This window comes from Pogoniulus pusillus, chromosome 14 (genome assembly GCF_015220805.1).
Source record: "Pogoniulus pusillus isolate bPogPus1 chromosome 14, bPogPus1.pri, whole genome shotgun sequence".
NCBI classification, from domain to species: Eukaryota; Metazoa; Chordata; class Aves; order Piciformes; family Lybiidae; genus Pogoniulus; species Pogoniulus pusillus.
The window spans coordinates 12,423,637-12,448,849 of record NC_087277.1 but is presented as its reverse complement, the minus strand read 5'-3'; the positions used below and the strand labels follow the sequence as shown (position 1 = coordinate 12,448,849).

At 38.9% G+C, this 25,213-nt stretch overlaps 1 protein-coding gene across 1 annotated transcript in view; it reads left to right on the top strand.

The window, feature by feature from the left end:
* The window catches only part of ADCY8 (adenylate cyclase 8), a 128,678-nt gene that overhangs the window by 54,766 nt on the left and 48,699 nt on the right, over positions 1 to 25,213 (top strand). The window contains 3 exon segments of the mRNA XM_064154291.1: positions 2,085 to 2,196; positions 12,854 to 12,981; positions 22,706 to 22,864. Of these exon segments, the coding sequence (XP_064010361.1) occupies positions 2,085 to 2,196; positions 12,854 to 12,981; positions 22,706 to 22,864 (399 nt within the window).

Sequence of the window (25,213 nt, the reverse complement as noted above, 5' to 3'; positions counted from 1 at the left end):
AATCAAAGTAGTGAGACCAGAGCCCTTCTGTTTGAATAGAAGAGAGTTTTAGTGAGGGGTGAAAAGTCAAAACATAATTAAGTTTTGAAAGAGATTTAAAATGAAGATTCTGTGTGCTTTAGAATATGTAACTTGTTGGTTCCTATGCATGCTACCAGGGACTAAATCTCTTCAAAGCTGGATTTCACCATATTTTTTTCCTACTTGTTGAGCACTGAAGACTACCTAAATTATGCAAATCCCCAAAATTAGTATACATTTAGAATACTTTTTGTTGTTTTGATAATGAAAAATATAGAAATTAGTTGTTTGAAAATCTTTTTTTTATCAATTCAAGCTATTATTGATATTCATTCCTCTTTGGTTAGTTTGACACTTTACCTTTTAATTTTGGGGTTTTTTTTCTCAGCAGTAAAAATCATACTCTTAAAATCATACTCTTACCAGACTGTACATTTTCAATTAGTTGAATTATTATTAGTTGTATTCTATTGTCCACCTGACCAGTGCTATGTGTTTCTTATTGGCTACATTAGTGAATCTCAGACACTGTTAAAATGCAATTGTATTGAACACAAAGTATTTTCAGTTGTGCAGACTGTAACACAAATTAGTTGATTTTGAAGTGGTAACAAGGTTCATTTGAGCTAATTGCAGTCTTTGTCAGCATGTTATCTCCTTTTTTAACATTACTACTTTTGAAGTAAATAACTGCTAAATACTGACCTATTACATTGGTCTGAATGATAGCTTGCACACCACAGAATTTATGTGTGCACATTCATCTATATTCATAGAATCATAGAATCAACCAGGTTGGAAGAGACCTCCAAGATCATCCAGTCCAACCTAGCACCCAGCCCTATCCAGTCAACTAGACCATGGCACTAAGTGTCTCACCCAGGCTGTTTTTGAACACCTCCAGGGACAGTGACTCCACCACCTCCCTGGGCAGCCCATTCCAATGCCAATCACTCTCTGGCAACAACTTCCTCCTAACATCCAGCCTATACTTCCCCTAGCACAACTTGAGACTGTGTCCCCCTGTTCTATTGATGGTTGCCTGGGAGAAGAGACCAACCCCCACCTGGCTACAACCTCCCTTCAGGTAGTTGTAGACAGCAATGAGGTCACCCCTGAGCCTCCTCTTCTCCAGGCTAACCAACCCCAGCTCCCTCAGTCTCTCCTCACAGGGTTTGTATTCCAGGCCTCTCCCCAGCTTTGTTGCCCTTCTCTGGACACGTTCCAGCACCTCAACATCTCTCTTGAATTGAGGGGTCCAGAACTAGACACATATGCTCAGTTTATACAGAGTAAATAACCAAATTGACATGTCTAGAAAATTCACTGGCTGCTGAAATCCAAAATGTAGGTTAGAGCTCTGTTTTCAACTAGTTTGTTGACTAAAATTCTGCATAACTTCAAGCACATAATTTGATGCAGCCAAATTCAAAGTATGATTACTCTGGGTTCCATTTGAAGTCAGTGGCAAAAAAAACCCAAGGACTCATCCAAATCAAGATCCATACCTTAAATAGAGGGTCCCATATTTCTGTCAAGGCTCTAAAATTAGATGCAATAAAGCTGGCATGACTCTGGCCTGCATAACTGTTGTGAACCTGTTATCTTAGGATTTTAGTCTTGTATTCCACATAAATAATTAAAGTCAGAAAATACCACTAAAAAATTAAATCACTGAAGTCAAACTCACCATAAAAAAAAACAGCTATATATAAACTCACCCTCAAAGAACACTGTCAGATGCTGACAGCAGGGTGCCAGGTCTATCTGATTATACAACCCTCTGTATTATGGGCGCACAATGCTTTAGTATTCTCACTGGCAAATGGGCACAACTGTTCATATTAAGGCTTAAGTATTTCTTCCTGAATTATTTGAAAATCCTAAACTGCATAACACACATCTGGGGCCAAAGTCTTTCTCATATTCTTTAGCCCCTTCAATATTTATATGAAGTACAATAGAATCTCCAGATGTCTACAGCAAAGGTATCATGGCTTTAAAAATGATTCTTCCTCTTCAAAGGATATAGACTGCACTATTAACATATGTTCTTCTTTTAGTATTCTTTTTGCAGATGTTAAAGGATTCACCAACCTCTCCACAACTCTGTCAGCTCAAGAGTTGGTCCGAATGCTGAATGAACTCTTTGCCAGATTTGATCGGCTAGCACATGTGAGTTATACACAGCTCATTTGCAAAATGATTGAGTTCATGTCTTTATGTGGCAATTTTGGGAAGTACTCTCTGATGACTTCAAATGATACTAAGCTAGATTTTCCCCACTGGGATTTTATATGGCTGTTGTAGTGCAGGACTCCACAAGGGCAAGTGTGGAGTCCTGCACTTAGAGAGGAAAAAAACCCAAACATCAGTACAAGTTAGGGGCTGATCTATTGGAAAGCAGCACCCTGGAGAAGGACCTGAGAGTCGGGGTGGATAAGGTAACTGTGAGCCAGCAACCTGCTCTTGTGGCCAGGAAGGCCAATGGTATCTGGGGATGTATGTGGAAGAGTGTGACCAGCACATCAAGGGTGGTTGTCTTCCCCCTCTGCTCTGCCCTGTTTAGGCCACGTCTGGAATATTGTGTCCAGCTCTCAGTTCTCCATCTCAAAGGAGACAGGGAACTACTGCACAAAGATTATCAAGGGACTGAAGCACCTCTCTTACAAGGAGATGGTGAGAGACCTGGGGCTGTTTAGCCTAGAGAAGTGAAGACTGAGAGGGCTTCTTATCAATGATTGTAAATACCTAAGGGTGGGTGTCAAGGGATTGAACCCAGACATTTTTTAAGTGCTGATAGGACAAGAGGAAAGAGACACAAACTAGAACACAGGAAGTTCCACCAAACTACATGGGAAATTTTATTCATTTGGAGGCTGGTGGAGCACTGGAACAAGATGCCCAGAGAGATTTTCTCTGGAGACTTTCAAAACCTGCCTGAACATGTTGCTGTGCAACCTGACCTAAGTGAAGCTGGCTTAGCAAAGGGGTAATGATCCCCAGAGGTCACTTGCAACCCTTACCATTCTGTGATTCTATGACTGAGGTTGGAAGACACTTTAACAAAAAGTTATGTGTTATGATGGCAAGAAAAAGCTCAGATAAAATGTCATACTTCTGTAGTGTTAGACCAAGTATGATACAAAAGCAGATCACCTACCTTAGTTTCTAAGGAAGCTTTATAGTTCTAGTCCTTGCTAGGAAATAAATTTTCTTTTAAGGACCACAGCTTTATTTTTACTTTTCTTCCAAGTACTGATGAAAGTTAAAAGACTTATTAATTTAAAGGTCATATCAATGGTGAGTTACTAGAAGGTTTCACAATCTTCAGGTTGGATTTCATCTAGCTCATGAAATTAACACAAGTAGAAGAATTTACTACATTAGGAAAATTAGTTGCTTCTTAATTAATACTGATTAGAATAAAAGTAGAAGCACAAAAATGCAGGCAGAATACATGCTCAGTTATGCTAGACTTGGGTTTTTTTCCACATTTCTTTGGTTAAAGTTTCATTTCACTAATTTTAGGGTTCAATATCTGAGCGGGCTAGTAAGGCTGCTAGTGTGGGAAATTAAGTACATTTAATAGAGTTTAAATTAAAATTTATCCAACAATATTTAAGCATCTATGATGGGAAAATAGGAATTACTTTCTGAAAATCATTGGCCATGCTCTCTGCTATTTGCTATAAATGAAGCCTATAGTGGCTTGTTCTGATATACTTATCTGCATTCCTCACTGATTTTTATACACTTCTGGTACAGGCATATGAAGTATTTGTGCATGTATTGCAGAGGTATCAGTAAGGCCTTTGTATTATCTCTTAGCTTGCAAATTGAAGTCAAAAGAAGAAAGACTTCTATAATTACTCAAAGTTCTTGTGAGTCAGCTATTTTTATCTGCAACAGCAATGTGCTTTTTGTGTACAGAGTGATGCCATAACCCATTGCCTAGGCACTGGGCAAACTGGTAAATACAATGTACAATATTTATTTTGCAAACAAAAAAGCTCATGGACTCTTATCTACATTAAATAGGAAACAAGGTGAAAGAAGTTACCTCAGGTCTGTCTTTTAGAAAACTTACAGGAGTAATGTCTCCTTCTGTACAGCTTGACAAAAAATAGCTACTCTAACTGAAGATACATATTTTAAACCAATTTAAACGTATGTATGTCACAGAAGTATTTTAGAGAGAGTATGTACACAATTGCCTTGCTTTACATTTCAGATTTGCCAAGCATTTTTGGTAGAACAGATTATTTTTTTATATTTGTTAACCATATCTTCTAATCATTCTGTAAACTATGTTTAACCACTAGATAGTTTGTATAGAATGATTAGCTCCAAAGAAGGAGTTAAGAACAAGGAAGACTTTTACACCTAACAGTGCAATCACTTAACCTTAAAATTATTTGTCTGCCTGGTTTTAACATTTTAATTGAACTGGAATTTTTCCTTCTTTAAGTGCACAGAGCTTTCCCCCTTCTCTGTGGCCTGTCATAGCTCTTCTACTTAAATCTGCTAGAAATCATTCTTTTGCAGTTCCAAACTCACAAATCTTCATGGAGAACAATGAATGTGCTCACACAGGAGTAGATATCTCAAAAAAAGTAGGTGAGTTTATTTAAAAGAAACAGTAATATATATACTGGCTTTTCTAACACAGACAAGAATTTCTTACCCAGAAATAGGCAGCTTGGAGTGAAAGAACAGCTCTGTCTGCAAATCTTCATCATTGACAGAGTCATGTCTCAAGTGAATGTTCCACGAAATTCAAGACTCTAGGCTTCTCCATGTGTTTTCTTCTATAGCCTCTAGATTTGCTTTTTTTTCTGGTACAGATTACTAGGCTAGAATAATACAGCTGTGTAGATCATTCTTCTGAAAGGCAGAAGATACAAGGAAGAGCCACTGCAAAAACTGAACATATTTGACTACAAAGATTAGAATCATTTAATTATGAATTCTTAAAATTTATTCAAAAGAAAGACATGTTGACTGTGTTCCTTGTTTGTGACTTCTGAGACCTGGAAGTCATGGTAGCTGCTTGCTGTCCTGACAATAGAGATGCTCTACATCCCTAGGGAGGAACAGAAGGTCTACCTGGATTTTGGTTTTTCTGTCCAACCCGAAGAGATGAATTCTCCCTTTGCTCTTTGTAGAAAACCAAGACTCTTTGCTCAGTGTTCTGCAATCTTATGGAGAAGCAGTTGCCTAAAACATAAGGGCATAAATCTTGTATTGAACTTAACTTTAGTCTTTGGAAAATTTTGGAAGCGCACACTGACTGGTCCATGACCCATGTTTTAAGGATTTGTTATTTATATGGACCTATCAAGTCTATCCAACAGATATCATACAAAGCTTTCACATCTGGAAAAGGTTTATTTTCTGGGAAAATGCTTCATCTTCATCTGAATGTCCCAGGAGATGGAGAAATCCTTGTGTATTTTGGGAGTCTGTTACATTTTGGTAACAGTCTTACTGTGGTTTCAACGTTGGTTATTTCTCATTTGATTTTTTCCTGACTTTGAACTGCATACATTCATTCTTGCTGTGACCTGGTTTCCCTAGGCAAAATAACCATGTTGTAGCCAATCATTTCCCGTAGGACTACATTGTGTGCTTTGATCTAGCCACTTTTCAGGTTTCTTTTTGGTGAAACAAACAGACCAAGCTCATTGCAAGAGTTTGTTTCTTTCTTTTCTTTCTGTAAGATTTATTCCTACAAGTAATGTTTTGGACTAGTTTTCTGAACTTCCAATTTTTCAGAATCTCACTGAAGGCAAAGCTAGGAGCACTGAAAGCAGTTTCTGGACTAACCTTCAGTAGTATGATGGAGGCAGATCTTCACTGTTACTCCCATTCTCTGCTTCCTTGTTCTGTCCAATGACCATGATTCTGATCAACAATGATGACACTACAGCACTAAAATGTATTGTTTTGGCATCTTTTAGCCTTGCAGTATTGTTAGACCACCATGTCTGTATGGTTCTGCTAGTCTTAGTCCTTCTGCAGATGTTCTCATACCAACCAGGTTGGAAGAAATCTCCAAGATCATCCAGTCCAACTTATAACCTAGCCCTGTCCAATCAATTAGACCATGGCACTAAGTGCCTCACCCAGTCTTCTTTTGAACACCTCCAGGGATGGTGACTCCACCACCTTCCTGGGCAGCCCATTCCAATGCCAATCATTCTCTCTGGCAAGAACTTCCTCCAAACATCCAGCCTATACCTCCCCTGGCACACCGTGAAACTGTGTCCCCTTGTTCTGGTTGCCTGAGAGAAGAGACCCCACCTGGCTACAACCTCCCTTCAGGCAGTTGTAGACAGCAATGAGGTCACCCCTGAGCCTCCTGCAGGCTGAACAACCCCTGCTCCCTAAGCCTCTCCTCACAGGGCTGTGCTCCAGGCCCCTCACCAGCTTGGTCACCCTTCTCTGGACACGTTCCAGTATCTCAACATCTCTCTTGAATTGAGGAGCTCAGACCTAGACACAGTACTTAAGGTGTGGCCTGACCAAAAGTGTTATTAGCAATGGTTTCATATATGACTGTAAATCCTTGAGAGGCCTTTTAGAAAGTGGTCATTTTAAGGCCTCCCTAGAAGGGTATTCCACTAATGAGAATTACACATGAGCATCTAGATTTCAAATGTTAATCAGCTTAGCTAGAGTTAGCATAACTCTTTAAAACGACCACTCTTACTCAAACTCTTGGGTTTAGATAAGTGTTTGCATCAAAGAGGCCAGCTGCAGAAAGCTTGAGGCATTTTCTTTAGATGTGAAGGAAAATCCTTACAAATCCTTGTTTATTTCTAAATAAAACTAGTATTTTATAATCCCATATAAAGGATTCTTTGCTCTGCTCTGTCTTACATAAATCATACAACAGTAAAGAAGACACTATTTCACAGCTCAAGGAACTTCTTCTTGTAAATTTAACTTCATTTTTGTTTCTCTTATTCAGCCTCCATTTTCCTGAGCAAGGAAGAAGCAATGAGAAATTTGAGATATTTTTTGTTTTAATTTTCAAGTATTCTGGCACATGCTGATGCACATTACTGATAATAACAAATTCTGTAATACCTGTATCTTTACCACAGGACACTTTAAATACAAAATAGAACTCAGCTCAATACTTCTTATAAGAAAGAAATGTAATATTATGGCACATGCAGCTTTCTCATCACTCTGTGATATCTGTAAAATAGTTACATTTATTGACAGTTCATGTCTATACAGTTAAAAACAAAGAAAAATGTACTGGCATAAAACAGAACTGAAAGAAAATATTCATCTATTGAATAGTCCAAACAGATGCATAATTAATAGTTTTCTTAGGCAGAAGTTTTGAGGAGAGAAGGGAAATAATTTGAAATTCAGTAAGATAGTTAAACCTAATAAAAAGTCCTGCTTTGATGAAATAATTGCTATTTTTGACATGTTTATCCTCTTCTCTGTAGTGCTAGATGTCAGCTGATACTGTAATTTGTCATATTTCTAACTGTATCTACACTGCGTGTAGATTTAGATGTGACAAAGAGGGAAGAGTAAAACTCTAAATAAAGGATCAGACATCTGTAAGCTTTGGTGCAGCAGCAGCTGAGATGTAGTCCAGCATCACCGAGACCTAAAGATAAAATCAAGCTGCTGCATTTTAGTTTAGACACATGCACGAAGACGAACACACAAGCAGTCTGAGATTTGAGTTTGGATCCATCCTTCTTATGAAGCACTGATACTCAAGTAGAAATCTTGCCCTGACAGATTAAAATCCATGAGTTTCCTATACAAATAAAATGGACACTTTATCTCTCCAATCTCATCAGTGCTCATATGATAAACCAGAGTAACCACGCTTCTTATTCAGTGGAACCATAGACACCAAATACATGATCCATTAAACTATGTTACAAGAATTTAGTAGAAGGCTATATGTAAGTATTCCCTGGCCCAGGCAGAGGATGAAAGATTGTCATATTTTTCTCTTTATGTGTATAAAAAATAGAAACAGCTATTTCAGCTGTGAACCAGACTTGGGCTTCCTTTTTGCCTGCATCACTCTACTCAAGAGCTTCCTTCCCTCTGCCGCTGTCAAGTTCCCAGCTCTGCTTCCCAATGTGACAGAACTGCAATAGGATGAATTTGGATGGACCTCTCTTTCCAGCCCACCTCAGAACAGCCTGCAGATTAAAAGCTTTGGCTTCGAGCCCATTCATGCTGAGAATGGCCTCTTATCTATGTTTTCTATACCTCTGGAAAATATTTCAGGATGGAGTTATCGTATGCAGAGACCAAGTCCCTGCCTCCCTCCACTCTGGGCACCTTTTAAAAGGACATTTATTTGTATGATCTCTTTGTCCTGCAGTTAAAGCCTCAGCAATTTTTTATCCACTGTGTTCTAAATTTTTAGCTTAAAGATATAGAAATTGAGACATGGACTTTTCTGTGATCTGCTTGCTAGGCTACAGAATTCCCTTCAAAAGTAGGAAAAGTGATTAATTCACCACAGGCAGGATTGATAATCAGACATAATTATTAAAATGCAATAAGTTCTTTCCCCTCATCAGAAATTTAGCCAAAGGAAACCAGAAATATTAATGAAGTTTCTGACTGTGTCTTTCAGTAACTTGATATTTGAGCAACTCATTTCTTCAGCTTCTCTTCGTGCCAATTTGCTTTGCTTCGTTTGCACTCTCTAAGGGTGTATTTAATAAGCTTCAACATAAATCATTCACATATATGAGGTAATTATTTATGAAAAATCTGCATATGTTCTTTTGTCCTGGATTAAGGTGCTTTGGCAAAAGATTTCTTAGCAACTGCCACTGAATTAATCTAGAATTATAAGCAGTGGAATGTCTGAGCTTGCTCAATATCCCCAGGCAAAATATTTATTGATTTCAACCCTTCTTGGCAGAATCAGGCCCCTTAAACTTTCACTTGTATCAAATGAGAAGCTGCAAATAAAGGGGCAAAAGCTTCTACTTGTGACATGCTGACAAACTGCTACCTTCAGTGAATGATATTAATAAGTCAACATGAGGAGGGGTATGAAGCTGATGTGAAGGTGTGATCCTGGTGAGAAGGCATAATATCAGCTGTCATTTACGTGGCCAAGGACAGCTTCTGGAATTGCTGATGGGAAGGGGAGGGGAAGAGAATGAAAGAGACAGCAATATCAGGCTCACAGGAGTGTAAGGATTGAACACTGTAGCATAGTATCTGCTCCATCAAAGGTCCTGTATGACTGACTTTTTTTAATTTAAATAGCTAACTCAGTTTACAGCTGCTTCTTACAAGTTTATGTATTTGCCTTCATTTTGATGTAATATCTGCAACTCTTTGATGCCATTGTGCTGAGATAGTTTTAGGAAGTGGTATTGAGTGTGAGGAAAGTCTTGGATGCATTATTATCATTTTATACCAGCAAAAATAGGTAGGCCCTTCCAAACCTCAGTCACCCATTTACACCTACAGCGTGGCTACACACAATAGCCATGTATCTCACAGTGCTAATGGCACCAGCCTCACAAAGCATCGAGTCTAAACTGAAGATGTGATTGAACTACAGAGCTAACAGAGGGAAACATGGGAAATTATACAGGCTTCCTTTGCCAAAGGCAGATGCCATTGGCCCTCTGTGCTTGCTGGCAGGTAATTATCTTGTATCTGAAACACTTCTACTAATAAAAAATTCACAGTTGACTTTGGAATAGGTATGGAAAAATAACAAGGGAAGAATAAAAGGCATAAGGATAATATAGTGGGACTGTAACACAGTTCACATTTAAATGAGAATGATTTGACTAATAGGAAAAGTAAGGAAGATAAGAAATCATTTAAGTGCTCCTTGTTGGTTCCTGTGCCAATACAGATACCCTGCCTGACCCTTGCACTGCTCCAGAGGGACATACATTTTATGTCATACCTGTTAGTCCCATGTGTGTGTGCCTCACATACCCAGAGGTCTTCATGATGCACCATAGGTTCATGTGTGGACAACTGAAGCCTGGCCAGCTGCTTTAGTTGTGACCTGAACAGACCCCCAGGCCTCACTGGCTGCATTACCTGTCTGTCCCTTGTAATTGCAGCCTTTACTGCTGGCTGACACATGGCCACCTATATATGGTCATTCTTGTTCTGATACCTCACTCAGCAGATGATTTCATGAGCTTTATCAGTGAGAGTAGAGGTGATGAATCATGACATGTACACTAAACTTTTCCATATACTGAACTTTCATTAGTACATCTCATTGCACAGTAAGATTCCTCTCTCCTATTCTTACAAAAGCTACATCCTTTATAAATGGCCAGGCTTGTTCTGATTTTCAGCAAATGAGTGCACGTGAAGCCAGGTGACAGAGTTCTTATCTGTCTTTAATGAAATCTTCATTTCAGCCAATTTAAGTGGTCATTAAGAACCAAACAGGTGAGGTCTTTTTACATTGCAGGCTGTTCTCTAACTATGTTGAATCAGATGCTCACTTAATAGAGGATTCCCACACCATGGGAAAGGCAGGTACTGTAGATGCAAGACTGCAGGATAAATACTCATGTAAAAGTGTATTTATAATTCTAAAATATCATACTGCTTCACATTTGCCTTTCTTTCTTTCCTGGAAATTGACTGTTTTTTCCCCTATTCTCTACTTCACTGTGAGCTTATTATTGTAGTGTGTTTGAAGTGGGTCTAAATGCAGTTGAAGTGTTGCCTTTTGCTCTGCTTCCATTGAACCAACATTGTGTTACAAATGTTCCTTCTACTTTGTAGATGTGACAGCAGATGTCATTAGAATATGAATCAATTCAATGACTCTATTAGAAAAGCCAAAGAACCTTACCATCTCTGCTTTATAATCCCTTTATCTCTGCATTTTCTCTGGCCAGGGAAGACAGAGAGAAGCTTAAGGAAGCCCACTAAAGGGCTGTGCTGATTTATATTTCTTGTTGACCAATATTTCACAGCTTTACTCTATATATATATTTAAAAAAAAAAAGGTGAAAAGTGCAGTAAAATCAAATTTCTAATTCTGTCCATTGAGGAGAAAATGTGGAAAACCCAGATGTTGTTGTGTATTTTAAGAGACAGTTTCAGTTGCAACCAGATGAAAAATATGCAGCGTTCACTTGTGTGGGTCTAAAGAGCAGTTGAAGGGAAAACGTTAAGGAAGGACAAGAGTTGTACATGAACTTTGACATTTCAGAAGCCAAATTTCAGTCTCAAATTTCCTTGCAAATCTTGGGTAGGTAGGCATTGCCCTCTGAGAGCCAGACATGGTATTACCTGGAGACATAGTCAAAGTCTCGGGCAGCAGCTCCTGTTGATGGTTTAAGGAGATTTTGGAGTGAAGCAGATTACTTTGGCCCTCTGCATACAGCAGATTTTACCCTGGCTGGCATTCTTAAAGCTTCAGCTGACTTCTGCAGTCTGTGGATACAAGTGTGCCACTCTAAGAGTTGTGAAAAGTTGTCTGAGGCTAACTGTAAGGCTTCATTCTTCCTATGCAAAATCTGAAATAATAACCAGAAATTCTATTTATTTGGCCAATACTCCGCTCCTGAGATAGAATCATATAGAATCATAGACTCAACCAGGTTGGAAGAGACCTCCAAGATCATCCAGTCCAACCTATCCCCCAGCCCTAGCCAGTCAACTAGACCATGGCACTAAGATACAGTCAACATTCAAATTTGCTCCTATAGCCTACATAAAGTTGTTTCTTCCCCAGTGAATTTAGTGTATCTCCAGTCCTTAGGTTAATGCAGCCTCTGCTCCAAGGTACTAAAAGGAGACAAGAAATAAAATACATCAAATTCCGCTGCCTTCTTTATAAATCATTATCCTACTGCCCAATAATTACTGTTCTGTGTTTTAATGTTATGTCATTTGAGCCTTTACCGATTGAGTGCTAACACTGCACTTATTATTTCAGTGATTATCCAGCATTAAAAAAAAACCCTTACCTTCCCTTACTCAGCTTGTAGTACTGTCTGTCTCTAGAGGCTTGCAGTTCTGTCCTCTGTGCACTGATTGTCTTCTGTGAGTGTCAAGTGAGAAGAAAACATTGGGCAAGTTTACAGCTCATCAGGTTCACTCATTTTGCTTGTCTAGGAACTGCAACAGATTCATCAGTCCAGGTTTTTCTGCTCACTAGAAAAGGACCTCTAAATAATGATCTATTCACACCATAATGTGCTGTTTCACTATATAAGGATACTGTTAATATGTATTTAAGAAATTCAATTCAGTATTTGTTCATAGGGTAAAGGAAGTCTCTAGCAGGCTGCCAAGTAAACATAGTTTGTCCACAGTACAAGTCAAAATGCAAGACATCTCTGATGTCCTTGCAATGCAGGTACTTGATTAACTCCTGTAGCTGTTGAGAATGCTTGAGTGTAACTGTGAAAAATGTAGGTTTGAAAGGACTATCAGTGAGAGAAATAAATCTAGAAAGGGGGTATGAAAGATGCTTGGGAGGAATATAGTCTGAAATGGGTTGTTCATTGTCTCAGCTGGTGTTACTGAATCCTGGGCCTGCTTTCTAGCCTAGCTTTGATGATACTCTTCTTACCATCAGCAAGGACATCTCTGACTATCATAACAGAAAAATCTCATCCTCTCTTACTGAAAATTTACAGGTACTTTATTTCAAAAGTGAAATAAATCAAGATTTCACCAATCACAAGTGGCAAACATCTAACAAGATTTGGGTTGGGGTTTTTTGGTACTTTTTTCAACCACTTCCACATTCATCTTAAAATTATGAAAAAGAAATAGCTGCTAATCTTTTCTTTCCCTTTAATGCATTTAATTATAGGAGCATCACTGCCTCAGAATAAAGATCCTGGGAGACTGCTACTACTGTGTGTCAGGGCTTCCAGAACCTCGGCAGGATCATGCCCATTGCTGCGTTGAAATGGGGCTTAGCATGATCAAAACTATCAGGTAATGCTTTTGTTTTTCACCCCTTCTTCTTGTTTTGTTGTTTCTGACAGTGTTGTGAGCTTTTTTTCTGTGAATGCTATTACTAGACAAGTAATTCCTATGGTGGCTCAGAGACCTCAGGATTATCTCTGCAAAAGGAACTGGATTTTTTGGATCCATGGTATGCATGGGAATGCAGACAAAATGTGTTCTATTAACCTATGCTGCTTCAGATTATGTGACATAATAGCCCTATGTGCATTGCAAGTAATAGGTTTCACAGTTCTTAACAGTCCTGACTTGGTATCATTGTCATTTTCAAGAGAAGGAGACTTAAAATATTTCCTGTAATCCCTTTAATGAAATAAACAAATGCTACTAGTGGTAGTACTTTGGGAACTAGCTCACAAACAAAACCATTAAGAACAAAATTTTGCCATATTAGCAAATTTTACTTGTTAAATTAAGTTTGGTATTTACGACCACAACTGCTAGAAGTGATTTAATTAAGGGATACATTCCTATCATGTAAATATAGTTGTGTTGCTGATAGTTTGTTTTCATGAAATCAGGATTAATAATAACAGTATTTCAGCAATTCATGTATAGAGTTAGTCCAATGATTGACCATGACAGTGGCCAACATGTAATGCTCAAGAAGGTTTTTTTCCTTTCTTTTTTTTTAATCCTCTGCAGCAAAGTTACTGAGTTTCTCTCAGCCAACACTTTCTTCTGTAGCTGTCTTCCTTAAAACAGTGTTGTTTACCCTGACCACTCTCCTCTTTCCATGGATGCTTTGCTGTCCAATCTCTTTCTCTGTTTTTCCTCCAGAATGCTTCACACCTTAATCTGAGTGTATCTCATTAAGTGCATCAGATACTTAATGCATACTGCAGCTACATTACTGAGATCTTAATAGAGAAAGAATCTGATAAAAATTAATTAATGGAAAATGTAACCAAATAATGAATATGAAACAATGTTCTCTAAGAAGATTATATTCAATTATATCAGGCTAAATGTTTCACAAAGCAAGCAATGTTTTGCTTCTGGAATCCCTGCAGTGAAAGCGAAACATGAATTAGAGAACACAGAGATGAAAAAATCTACCAGCACTGTTAAAAAATCTTGGAGGCACACATCCAGTCCTTTGTATTTGCTTGCACCTGCAGCACATTCATTGTAAGTCATTTTTATTCTAAGATAGTAAATTTCTCTGAATCTTCTTCATGTGGAAGTCTCTAACACATTGGTGCCCTTTTATGAACTCTATCTCCAAGGCAGTAATCCAGTAGAAATGATACTGTATTTTTAGTATCTCAATGGACAGATACATTCAGTAGGAACTGACCAAAGTCCATTAAGATTTGGGTCATTCCAAGTTAATTCAGTTCATATTGCCTCAATTCTGTTTGATAATCCCAGTATCTGAATTTCTGGCCATTCAGGAAGCATGATTTTTCTCCCAGGCTTTTCTGTACAGAATATAGGGACCTTATGTTATTTATCTTAATGTATGCTTGTGTAGTTCATAGGGAGGAGCAATCTTTCCATGGGATATTACAGATGCATTAGTCCTTGTTTCTGAGAGAACTTGAAACTATCTACAGACTGTTAGTTACAACTTAAATTTGCATGTATCTCTCACACAGTGAAAAAAAAAATCCCCATCCTTCTCTAGAAACCTGAGTCTCTACTGTGTTGGTCACTGCAGAAGCTGATCAGATATAAATCCTGCTAGAGATGAGATTTTGATGACTATGGTTTATTTTATCTTCATCTGAAGATTTCACAAAATATATTTTAGTATGTCCTATATTTTGCTATGTCCAAAAGAAGAGGAAGATGACTTCACAGTTACATTGAAGTTGTATAGACCAACTCAAGGCCTTCTTGCAAATCAGAAAATTTCCAAGGATTTCACTTCTCATAAAGCCTACTTGAACAGTTGTTTCTTCTCCCTCTTGTGGAATTATGTCTTATTTTTTAAATCTTTGCTATATTTTTAGCTCAAGCACTAAGCCTAACTGAAGAATTAGACATTAAAACAAACCCCAGAATTTGTGCTACAACATCTCACCTAAATTCTAGGATTTAGGCACTTAAAAAGTGGAGAGCAATCCAAGTACTTTTATAACTCCTGATTCTTGTATCCATTTAAATTCTTTATGCAATTAATGTAGAAGTTTTATATTAGGCAAACTAGATTTTCTCCTGAAAGTTGTCTAAGATTCATATCCTCTTTCTTGAAAACAGGTAGCTTCTGGTGAGAACATGCACAAAAATCTACCACCTTAGGGTGCCATTATTCAATTTGCCTTTTAATCTTCTTGATGACTACATAGTCAGCAGGAATCAAAGAATGTCAAATCTGCAATAATTCTCCATGGATAGATTGACTTACAAGGAATTTCTGAGTGTTTTCATACATCTTGTATAACATACAGGGAATACATCTTGTATAAAATACAAGGAATTTCTGAGTGTTTTCATACATCTTGTATGACATACAGGACTGTTGATTTACAGTTGATTGAGACTCTAACAACTTGGTCTAAAACTCATGTAGCAAGGATCTAGACTTGAGTCTTGCTGCTCCATTTCTGCCTTTGCTGAAATAAGGAACTGGTTAGAACTCAGCAAAACAACCCAAGTTCATTATTTTCTCTGCAATGGTTGCTTACGTCACTGTGTCTAGTTACAAATCTTGTGAAAGAAAAGCTATTGTTGTTATTGCAGTCTGTCTTCTTGTACTTTGCTCACTTATCCATTGAGTACAATTTGAAATACAACTTTCATCCACAGGAAGCTTTCATGTAATCTGATACTTACTTTAAAGCAAGGAAGCTCTGCCTCGTCACATTTTGTGCATGAGCAAGAATCCTAAGTCCAGCTGTGCTGCAAAACCCAACCTCCTGTGAACTCTTTTCAGCCTTAGTTGGAAATGCAAATTAAAAGACAAACATCAGACTCTTCAAGAGGGATTGATTTGTTTAGCTGATTCTCATATCTTTCACATAGGATAAATTCAATTTTTTATATTAATGCCCATCTGTATGGCAGCTGGTAGAAAGGAGATATTAGTGGAATGTTTGATCATCAGATCACAATGTTTAATTTTAGCAATTAGCACCCAAGCTAAATGGGTGTCAAAAATAACACTGAGAAGCTAAATTTGCAATTGCTTTTACCTATAAGAAAGAGAAGCCATCTCTATATTTATGTCTATGTGTGGAGGGCAAGTTTTGTAAGAAGGGAGCAGTCATCATCATTTTCACTGTGTGTTAATGAAATTCCTAAGCTGTGCTGGAGAGACAGAAAGGTGAGTTTGTGGATAGACTATAAGATGAAATTCAGGATGGGGGTATGGATATCTCCACTGACAGTCAAATGCAGACCATGAATTTAAGAACTAACAATGAAACAAAGTTAGATCTGGTGAGACAATCATTCCCTCAAACATATTAAAATGGATGTAAATTAGAGAAGCAAAGTATCTCAGTACTTCTGGGCAGAGATAATTTCTAAGTATCACATTATGCTCCAGAAAGATCAGTGCACTTGTTCACTCTGGTTTCCCACTCTTTGAGTTGAGCTGTGAGGAGAAGAATAGCTACATAAAGCATAGTAAGGAAGGCTCAGAGATAAAGGAGACAGGAGAGAAAGTGGAAATACAAAAAGTCTGTGAACAGAAGTAAAGGAAATAATCTTAAAGAAGATGAAAGAGTACTTCCAAAGTATAAATTATAGAGCATAGTCTGTCACTGTCAAGTCTGAGATGTGAATAATGAATCTTGGTGTGGTGGCCTCATTTTAAAAAGCTTGTTAAACATTTTTATAAGGGTGCAAGGAAAAGTCAAAAAAATAACTTGTGAAGCAGAAATGCTATGTTTAGCTGCTGGCAGCAGCACATAAAAATGAGCTGTGGTGTTACTAAAATAAGTGATGGCTCTTATGTCCCCCAGTGTTTTCAAATCAAAACAGAATTTCTTCCTAAATACTTGCACCAGACACAAATAAGCATGAGTAGGTAAGGTGCACCAGCCTGTGCAGCACAGGGTACTGAGGTGGATAATGTAACTGTCACTTCTGCTCTTCAGTTTGGGATACTGTGGCAGCGTAAGTGACAGGAGCTGTTTCCAGGGGTAAAAGACTGCTACTTTCACTACCACTTCCTCCACTGTCCTTGCTTCTAAAATCTCTGTGACTAGCAAGAGAAGCGTCCTAGGTTGAGGCTATAGGGTTAAAAAATTTTCTGGGGACTAGAAGATTGTTTTTCAACCCCATAATTCTGATATCTCTTTATAGACTCACAACAAGGTCAGCTCGCTCTCCTTTCCTCCTCCTCCTGCCCTGTGTGTGTGGCAGGAGCCACTTTATCGGGAAGAACATGTAAGCACTTACTGGGTTGGAACCTCCACAGCTTCTCTGAGCAGCCTGTCCCAGAGACTCATCACCCTCATGGTGAAGAACTTCCTCCTAGCATCTAATCTAAATCTAACTTTTTCCAGTCTGAAGCCATTACACCTGATCCTGTCACTCTGTAAAAAGTCCCTCTCCAGCTGTCCTGTAAGCTCCCTTCAAATACTGGACAGCTGCAATAAGGTCTCTTTGGAGCCTCCTCTTCTCCAGGCTGAACCAGCCCAACTCTCTCACTCTGTTTTCATAGGAGAGGTGCTCCAGTCCTCTGATCATCATCATGGCTCTCCTCTCGGCCTGTTCTTACACTTTCATGCCCTTCTTGTATTGTAGTCTCCAGAGCTGGAAATGGTATTCCAGGTAAAGTCTCATGAGAGCTGAGAAGTTTTCTGTCCCTTGTTCCATATTAGTTTCTTGCCTTACAGAGCAGATACATCTGAGGCAGGAATACAGCAACAATTTTCATGTGTCCATGTTGCTATGGTGTCCATCTGAACTCAGAGCAAGTCAGTTGTATTGATGATAAGTCTCATGATGTGAAACATCTCCAGATAATTATTTCTGTTGACATTGGAATCCAGCCCTAATTCCAAGGTAAACTCACCCTGGAGCTATTTTAAACTGGCTTCTTGGGACAATATTTACCTTAAATTATCATTTCAATGCTGTCTAAAGTCCATCTGCAAAGTCTTGCATCCTGTGAGTAATATTCCTGAGCTTTGTTCTTCAAACTGTTCAATAGTTTAATGCATCCCATTACCTAGCTTTTAAAAATAATGGATATCTCCTCTGCAAGCGTGACGCAGTTCTCGGAGTTGAGCTGAAAAGAGCACTTTACCTCAGTTCACTGACTAGCCTCTTGTGTCAGCATCAAATACCAGTTGGGCTCGTTTAGGAAAATTCCACGAGTTCTTTGAGCCCAGCCCAGTAATTCTCTATGTAATTGAACCACAGGAGCACAGAACAGTTGAGTTAGGAGGGGACATCAGAAGGTCACTAGCCCAGCCTTCTGCTCAAAGCAGGTTCAGCTAAGACGTTCATTTACTTCAAGCAGAACACATAGGCTTTCCTGTTACGTCTGCATGAAGATGATAATGCCTATGTCTTGATGAGTAAATTAAACATCCCTGGGAACTGTTAGCTGTCACCAAGAAAATGTGACATAGAGTGGCCAACTCTATTCTTCTCAGCTGTTTCCAAAGCCAGGCAGTTGCATTCAAATTACTTCCTGGAAATGGTTGTCATTGCATGCAAACTGCTGAACCTGGGAACAGACTGTGAGAGAGCTAGCTGGCCAGGAGGAAAAAAAAGCATCTGGGGACTGTTTTAAGTATTTCAAAGCATAGATGGAACCTTTCACAGTTAAACTGGTAAGCACAGATGTAGCCAGTGTGTTGCTGTCTGAACCTGCAAGGTGTGAGTTCTGGGCATTTAGATTTTTGGCAGCTACGGCAAAGGTTGAAAAGAAGATTTCTGGCTTTTGTCTCATCTTGTACACAGAAGTAGATAAACAGCACAAAAGCTAAATAACCCATCAAAGAACACTGTCCAGAAGGAAATGGCAAGATTTGGTTAAAATCAATGAAATGAGATGAATGACACAAGTAGCATCAGTCACATCTGCCTCATCCCAGATAAGCCATCAGACAATTTGTGTGGTAAACAGGCCTGCTTTATAGATCATCAGCAGTGCAGTTTCATGCGTGTGCTTGGCCAAAGTATTTGCAGAAAGCCTGTAAAGCAGTTGAGGCAAATAATTTTTTGAAATTAGCAGTTTCACTGAAAATTGAAAAATTTTAGAGAGAAGAATTATAAGATGTGAAATACCTGAGCTTATGTAAAATGAACACTCTTTGGTTTTTTGTGTGTAGTACCGTAGAAGACTGTTCTATCTAAATGAGAACTACCCTACTGATGAACGTAGTTCAAGGGTCACTGTTTCAACGTTTTTCATTGATTTTTTTCCTATTGTAGTACACTGTGATGGTTTGGCTGTTACCCACACACACACACTTTGGAAATCACCCAGACTAGACTCAGCCAGCTCTGGAGATTTGAATGAAGCTGATATTTACAGCTAGAACAATATACAAGCAGATATTTACAGTTATATACAGAAACATACAAGGTAAAAGGTAATACAGAAACACAACAATCCTCCCAGAAACCTGAATCCCCAGGAGGGGCTCCCAACTGCCCTTTCACCTTCTCCCAAGGGAGAATGAAGGTTTGGCCAGTGGGTTAGGAAGCAAAGTGGATTAACCAGAGAGACGGCAGAGAGGCTAGAGAGAAATGCAGCTCAGCCAGTTCCCCCAGAAGAAGAAGCAGTGCCTTATCTGTGTTTGGATTCTTGTTCTTATACCTCTCATCAAACCTATGAGTGAAGTAGACATCATTCTGTTTTCCTTTTCACAGCCTGAAATCTAGTTCTTCTCATCAAAACATTCTAGCTAGCTTCAAACTAGCACATACACAAATAAGACCTCATAAGTTATGTTGCAGTCTGACCATTAGGGAGCTGAATTTGACCAGGATGAAACTCTCTTTACATAATTCACTAGAAATTTTAAAGAAAAAGAATATTTTCATGGCTTTCTACACACTAATCAAACATCTCACTTTTAAAATATGACCACTTATTCTTTATTCAATTTATAACCTTACAACAAAAGCATAGTGAAAAATAGTGCTGCCACAAACAGATTCTCAACAGTGATTCTCTCAGTTTTGTGTTGTAAATTCTAAAGCAATAGGAGCGAGACTAGATCATATAGTGCTTTGATTCATGTTCTGGACAGGACCTGGTTAAATATATCTCATATTGCCTGTGGCTCAATTCAGTCAGGTCCTCTCATGTAATTAGTTTCCTACCTATCAGCATAAGAACACAGTGTTGTAAAGGGTGACTAAGAGAAGGATGTTACGATAGCGCTCTGCAGGTGCACCAGCACTGCAGCAGAAAGAAAAACAGAACAGTCAAAGGATGCAGGCAGGCAGCCAAATCCTTAACTGACTGCAGATGAAGAGCTGGGATCAAGTATCACCTGAGCAGCACACAGGAAGAAGCAGCTGGGAGAGTACGAAAGACAATAGATAAAGCAAGGGACAACAGGACCTTGTTTAGAGTCTGTAGTATCATGCAGAGCACAATATGGCAGCACAGCTATATGAAGTCTGCCAAAGTTAAATTCCAGCAATCCCTCGTGAACACTGTGAAAACAGAAGAACGTATTGTCCATCATTTGTAACCTGGTTTGCCCACTGAGATTTGTGTGTCTTGGTTCCTATACAGGCTACAAATTGACTTCATTGCTTGGTTTCTATATAGGGTACAAATTGACCTCACTGCTGTCTACAACTACCTGAAGGGAGGTTGTAGCCAGGTGGGGGTTGGTCTCTTCTGCCAGGCAGCCAGCAACAGAACAAGGGGACACAGTCTCAAGTTGTGCCAGGGGAGGTATAGGCTGGATGTTAGGAGGAAGTTCTTTCCAGAGAGAGTGATTTGCCATTGGAATGGGCTGTCCAGGGAGGTGGTGGAGGTGCTGTCCCTGGAGGTGTTGAAGAAAAGACTGGATGAGGCATTTAGTGTCATGGTCTAGTTGATTGGACAGGGCTGGGTGATAGGTTGGACTGGATGATCTTGGAGGTTTAGATACTTTAGTGGCATACCTATACAAATTCTTTAAAACATTATAAATTACAGTGCTTTCACTTCTCTTGGCTATTCTCACAACATTTAGACACTACTGTGTAGAGGAGCTGTTTCCATGTCCCATCTTCTACAGACAGGTGATTTTTTTTTATATCCCAAGCCCTCTTGATTGCAAAAGAGTGTCAGAATGCTTATAAATTCCTTCTTAAATCTTTAAAAAAAATTGTTTAATCTTTTCTTTTTAGGTATGTGAAATATATTAGCTTCCTGATAGGATGGACAGATCTTCCATAGCTGGCAAACAACTGCACTGAAACATATCAAATGCATGCTTTTCTTGAAGGTTTTGGAACATCAGGGAAAGGGAAATAAAGATTAATTGCTTATTTCCTTACATTTTAATACAAATAGTTTCTCTTCTGTTTAAAACTCTTTTCCCCTTCATCTCCCAAAGAGGAACTGATTCCCTGTTGTAACAATGAAAGACCATCAACTGAATGCAGAACCCAGTTTATTTTTTCTCTTCTAGCGAGGGTCTGTAAAGGTCACGACTGAGGCATCTGAGGCAATGCAGGTTAGCATCAGAGTTATGAAATAGAGCTGTTTATTCTTTGCCTGCTCTGCTTGTGATCTTGCTGTGCTGCTGTTAACTTCAGTGACCACAGAACTGAGACTCTTCACAGAGAAACAGCAGCCTTGCTGGTAGACCAGCAGTAGCATTGTGCTTTCCTTCTCTGTAGTATGCTATTCAAATATTAATAAACACTGGCCCTAATAGGATTTCTGGTGCAAATAATTTCACACAGGCAGACCAGGAAAAGTGCTCTCTTTATTTCAGTTGTGAACTTCTCACAGTGATGTACTGAAGTATCTTGATATTCATTTGAAAGAGGCAGTCCTAGGTCTGAGACACTACTAAGATGCCTGTTGCTGTTAATTATATATGTTGTGTCATATTATGTTGTCTTGTATCAAAAGAGGAAGATACTATTTTAATCCAGTAAAAAAATAGATATATTAACTGGGGGGGGGAAGTGCTAGGACAAATTTCCTTTTCTGAGACTATTAACAAACTTGCCTCTTTGTGTTTACCTTTGGGAGATGAAATGGTCTTTGCTATCTCACAGAACAGAGGAGAATGGTTTTAGAGTTACATCGTTGTTAGAGGAAATGATGCTCTGCCAAATCTACTGAAAATAATTCACCTTTGGACAGAGACTAACTTTGGAAAATTTTGCTGAATAGATTACTGGCTTTGAAATACTGAAAATTATTCCCAAAAATACAATAGAATGTAAAAGTATAGGTAGGTTTGATGATGATAATAGTTTTTGTAATGTTGTTGGATGCTTTGTTATCCTTCCAAACTCAAGGACTACTTGAGTCCAGACACCTCACTCAGACATCTTTTTCTCTCCCTATCTTTCTCTTTCTGTCTGATAGGAACAATAACATGTGCCACTGAGCTATGCATGCAATTAAGCACTTAATGATAATCTCTATTTCAGAGTCATTTTATCACTATCTGTACTCTGCTACCTAGAAAGTTATCTCTTCATTTTACAGAATAAGTGGTTTTGACATTGTGCCTTAATCATGCTCTTTTAAGATACAAAAACCCATGGCATATACTTTAATGAGTCTGGTCTTTTCTCCTTTTCTGTTGTTTAATAGGTATGTTAGGTCAAGAACAAAGCATGATATTGACATGAGAATAGGGATACATTCAGGATCAGTTCTGTGCGGAGTGCTGGGCCTACGGAAGTGGCAGTTTGATGTCTGGTCCTGGGATGTGGATATCGCAAACAAACTTGAGTCAGGTGGAATCCCTGGGTAAGGCAATATGTATTTCCCACAGTCAGAAAACATTGCCAGCGCAGTGCACTGCTAACTTTGCCAACAGTTTAACTGTCTTACCTGATTTCATCAACTATGATCTCTTATATTCCTCCCCTCCTCCCCCCCCATTTCGTGGTTGACAAGGATTTGTGAGATTACAATCAAAAAAGGTAGAAGTAATAAACTAGCAGAGGCATTGGGAATGACAACAATATTTCTTTTTCTTTGCTAGCCATGATTCCCTCAAAATTGTCATTGGTTGTATTCAGCCCATGTAATACTCAGAGGTAGCCCAAATTTCCCAAACAGGCATTGAATATTGTTGAATTTTTCTGGGCATCATTCTCTCATCCTTTGCATTTAAGTGCTGCTGTGAGGCACAAGGCTGTGATTTGTTTTATTTCACAATGCACAAAACAGGAGAAAAATTATTTGCTCGTTGGTCATTATGCTAATAACAAGACATGGACAGCAGGCTCTCTACTAAGTATTTTAAATAATTTGATGCTTCATTAGATGTTTTGAAGCATTGATGTCAGCCTGTCTAGAATTGAATAAAAAATGCAATTTTCCATCAAACTTCACAGTTTTAATTTGTCTGAGATGGCTGATTCACAAGGAGGGTAAAATGCTATTTCTGCCTGACATGGCCTACATCTCACAATAGTTTGGAAGTCACACATTCTAAATTTGAGGCAACAGTAGTAGTTGAAGGAATGCTGTGTTCACTTTCGGTCTCACCTTCCACTGATGAAAGATCTAGCAAAAATTCCCTATGACAATTCCATTTTCGGCCCTGGAACACAGGAGAAATATCCATGGACATCTCAATGCACAAAAGTGCAAGCGATTCTGTCATCTTGATGGAGAAATCTGAGTCCTGTGCTGTAGTCCCTGCACACCTCAGGATCTGTGAGAGCTGTCATGCTTCCAGAAAGTTAGAAAATATTTGCTTTATATTGTATTTGCAAATGCAGGCCCCTTCCAGTGTTCCCCATAGTAGAGCTTTATACTAATATATATTCTTAGAATCATGAGAAAATGAGAGGCCACATACTCTGAGAACAACTTCTATACTCTGCATATGTTAGCAGAAGAAAGTTCTTACCCTGCTGCTTACCCCACCTGATAGCCCCAGATGACTAAGAAAGGTCACATGCTGCTTTAACAGGAACAAATCAATCATCTAAGCTTCACCATCCGTACCTGTAAAAAGTATAGTTTATTGCTGTTAATATGTGCAAGTAGTACAGTTATTAATGAATAACCCAGTGAGTACACCACCTTGCTGTTGATAAAATGCCTGGCTAGGTTGCAGTCTACTGGAGCAAAGTGATTTCCACTCCTGTATATTAGTTTGCCAACAGAATAAAGCCTGTTGTGACGGCAGTTCACCAAGTCCCTAAAAACAGTGATTTATGTCAGGCTTTCCTAGAGCTTGGAGGAGATTTAGTCGAGCAGTTCACTTCAGCCTCTCTTTACTTCTCCCTGCCAACAGCATTCAAAACCCCCTGCTTGCCACAATACTGAGATCATTCCCAGAGCTGCACAACGTTCCTCTGTTTCATCATAAAGGCTGCCCCATGGTTACGAATGCTCCTGCTCCCCCGGTGTGAGACAGGAGCAATGATGAATCATAGCCCTTTTCTGAGTACACAGTGGAAGGAGGCAACTCTCCGTCCACCCAGTCTAGGGGCAGAAGAGAAGGGGCTTAGGTCTTCCCCTTGCTGGCTGCATACCACTCTGAGAGCATGGGTTGTGCAGTAACAGATCGCCCCTGACTACAGGAGCATAAGTGGGCAGCCCAACTCTCATGGAAGGAGGCACTCAGGAGCACTGGGAAAGAGAAATCATTTTTTGTTTTCTGAGAGTTACAAAATGTGTCCATGACGTGTGTGATGAAATCATGTAAGATCCTACCATGTTATTTCAGACACCTTTCTGCCAGAATCAGTTCTAATAATAGTCTTTTTGGATATTAATCTATTTCATCTTTCTAGGTATAATCATAGATTCTATGATTCTATTCTATGGTGTTGAGTTGGCATAAAACTGAGCTAATGGTTAATTTTTCCAGGATGTGTCAGTGACAGCTGTTATCAAAAGCTTTGAGTCTGATGCATTTTCAGCAGTAGAGCTGGTCACAATTTTTTGCTTCAATACTCAGATTACCAATTTCCTGTATTGCTGGGAATTTAGAATGTCTACTAGACATTTGAAGTTTGTTTTTTTCTTTAAGCAAGTTGTACAAAAGGTGAAACTGGAAAATATTTTCAGTCAACCAGATATTCATTAGTATTTGCCCCATTTCAGAGTATTACATCAATAGCCAGCTCCATGCTC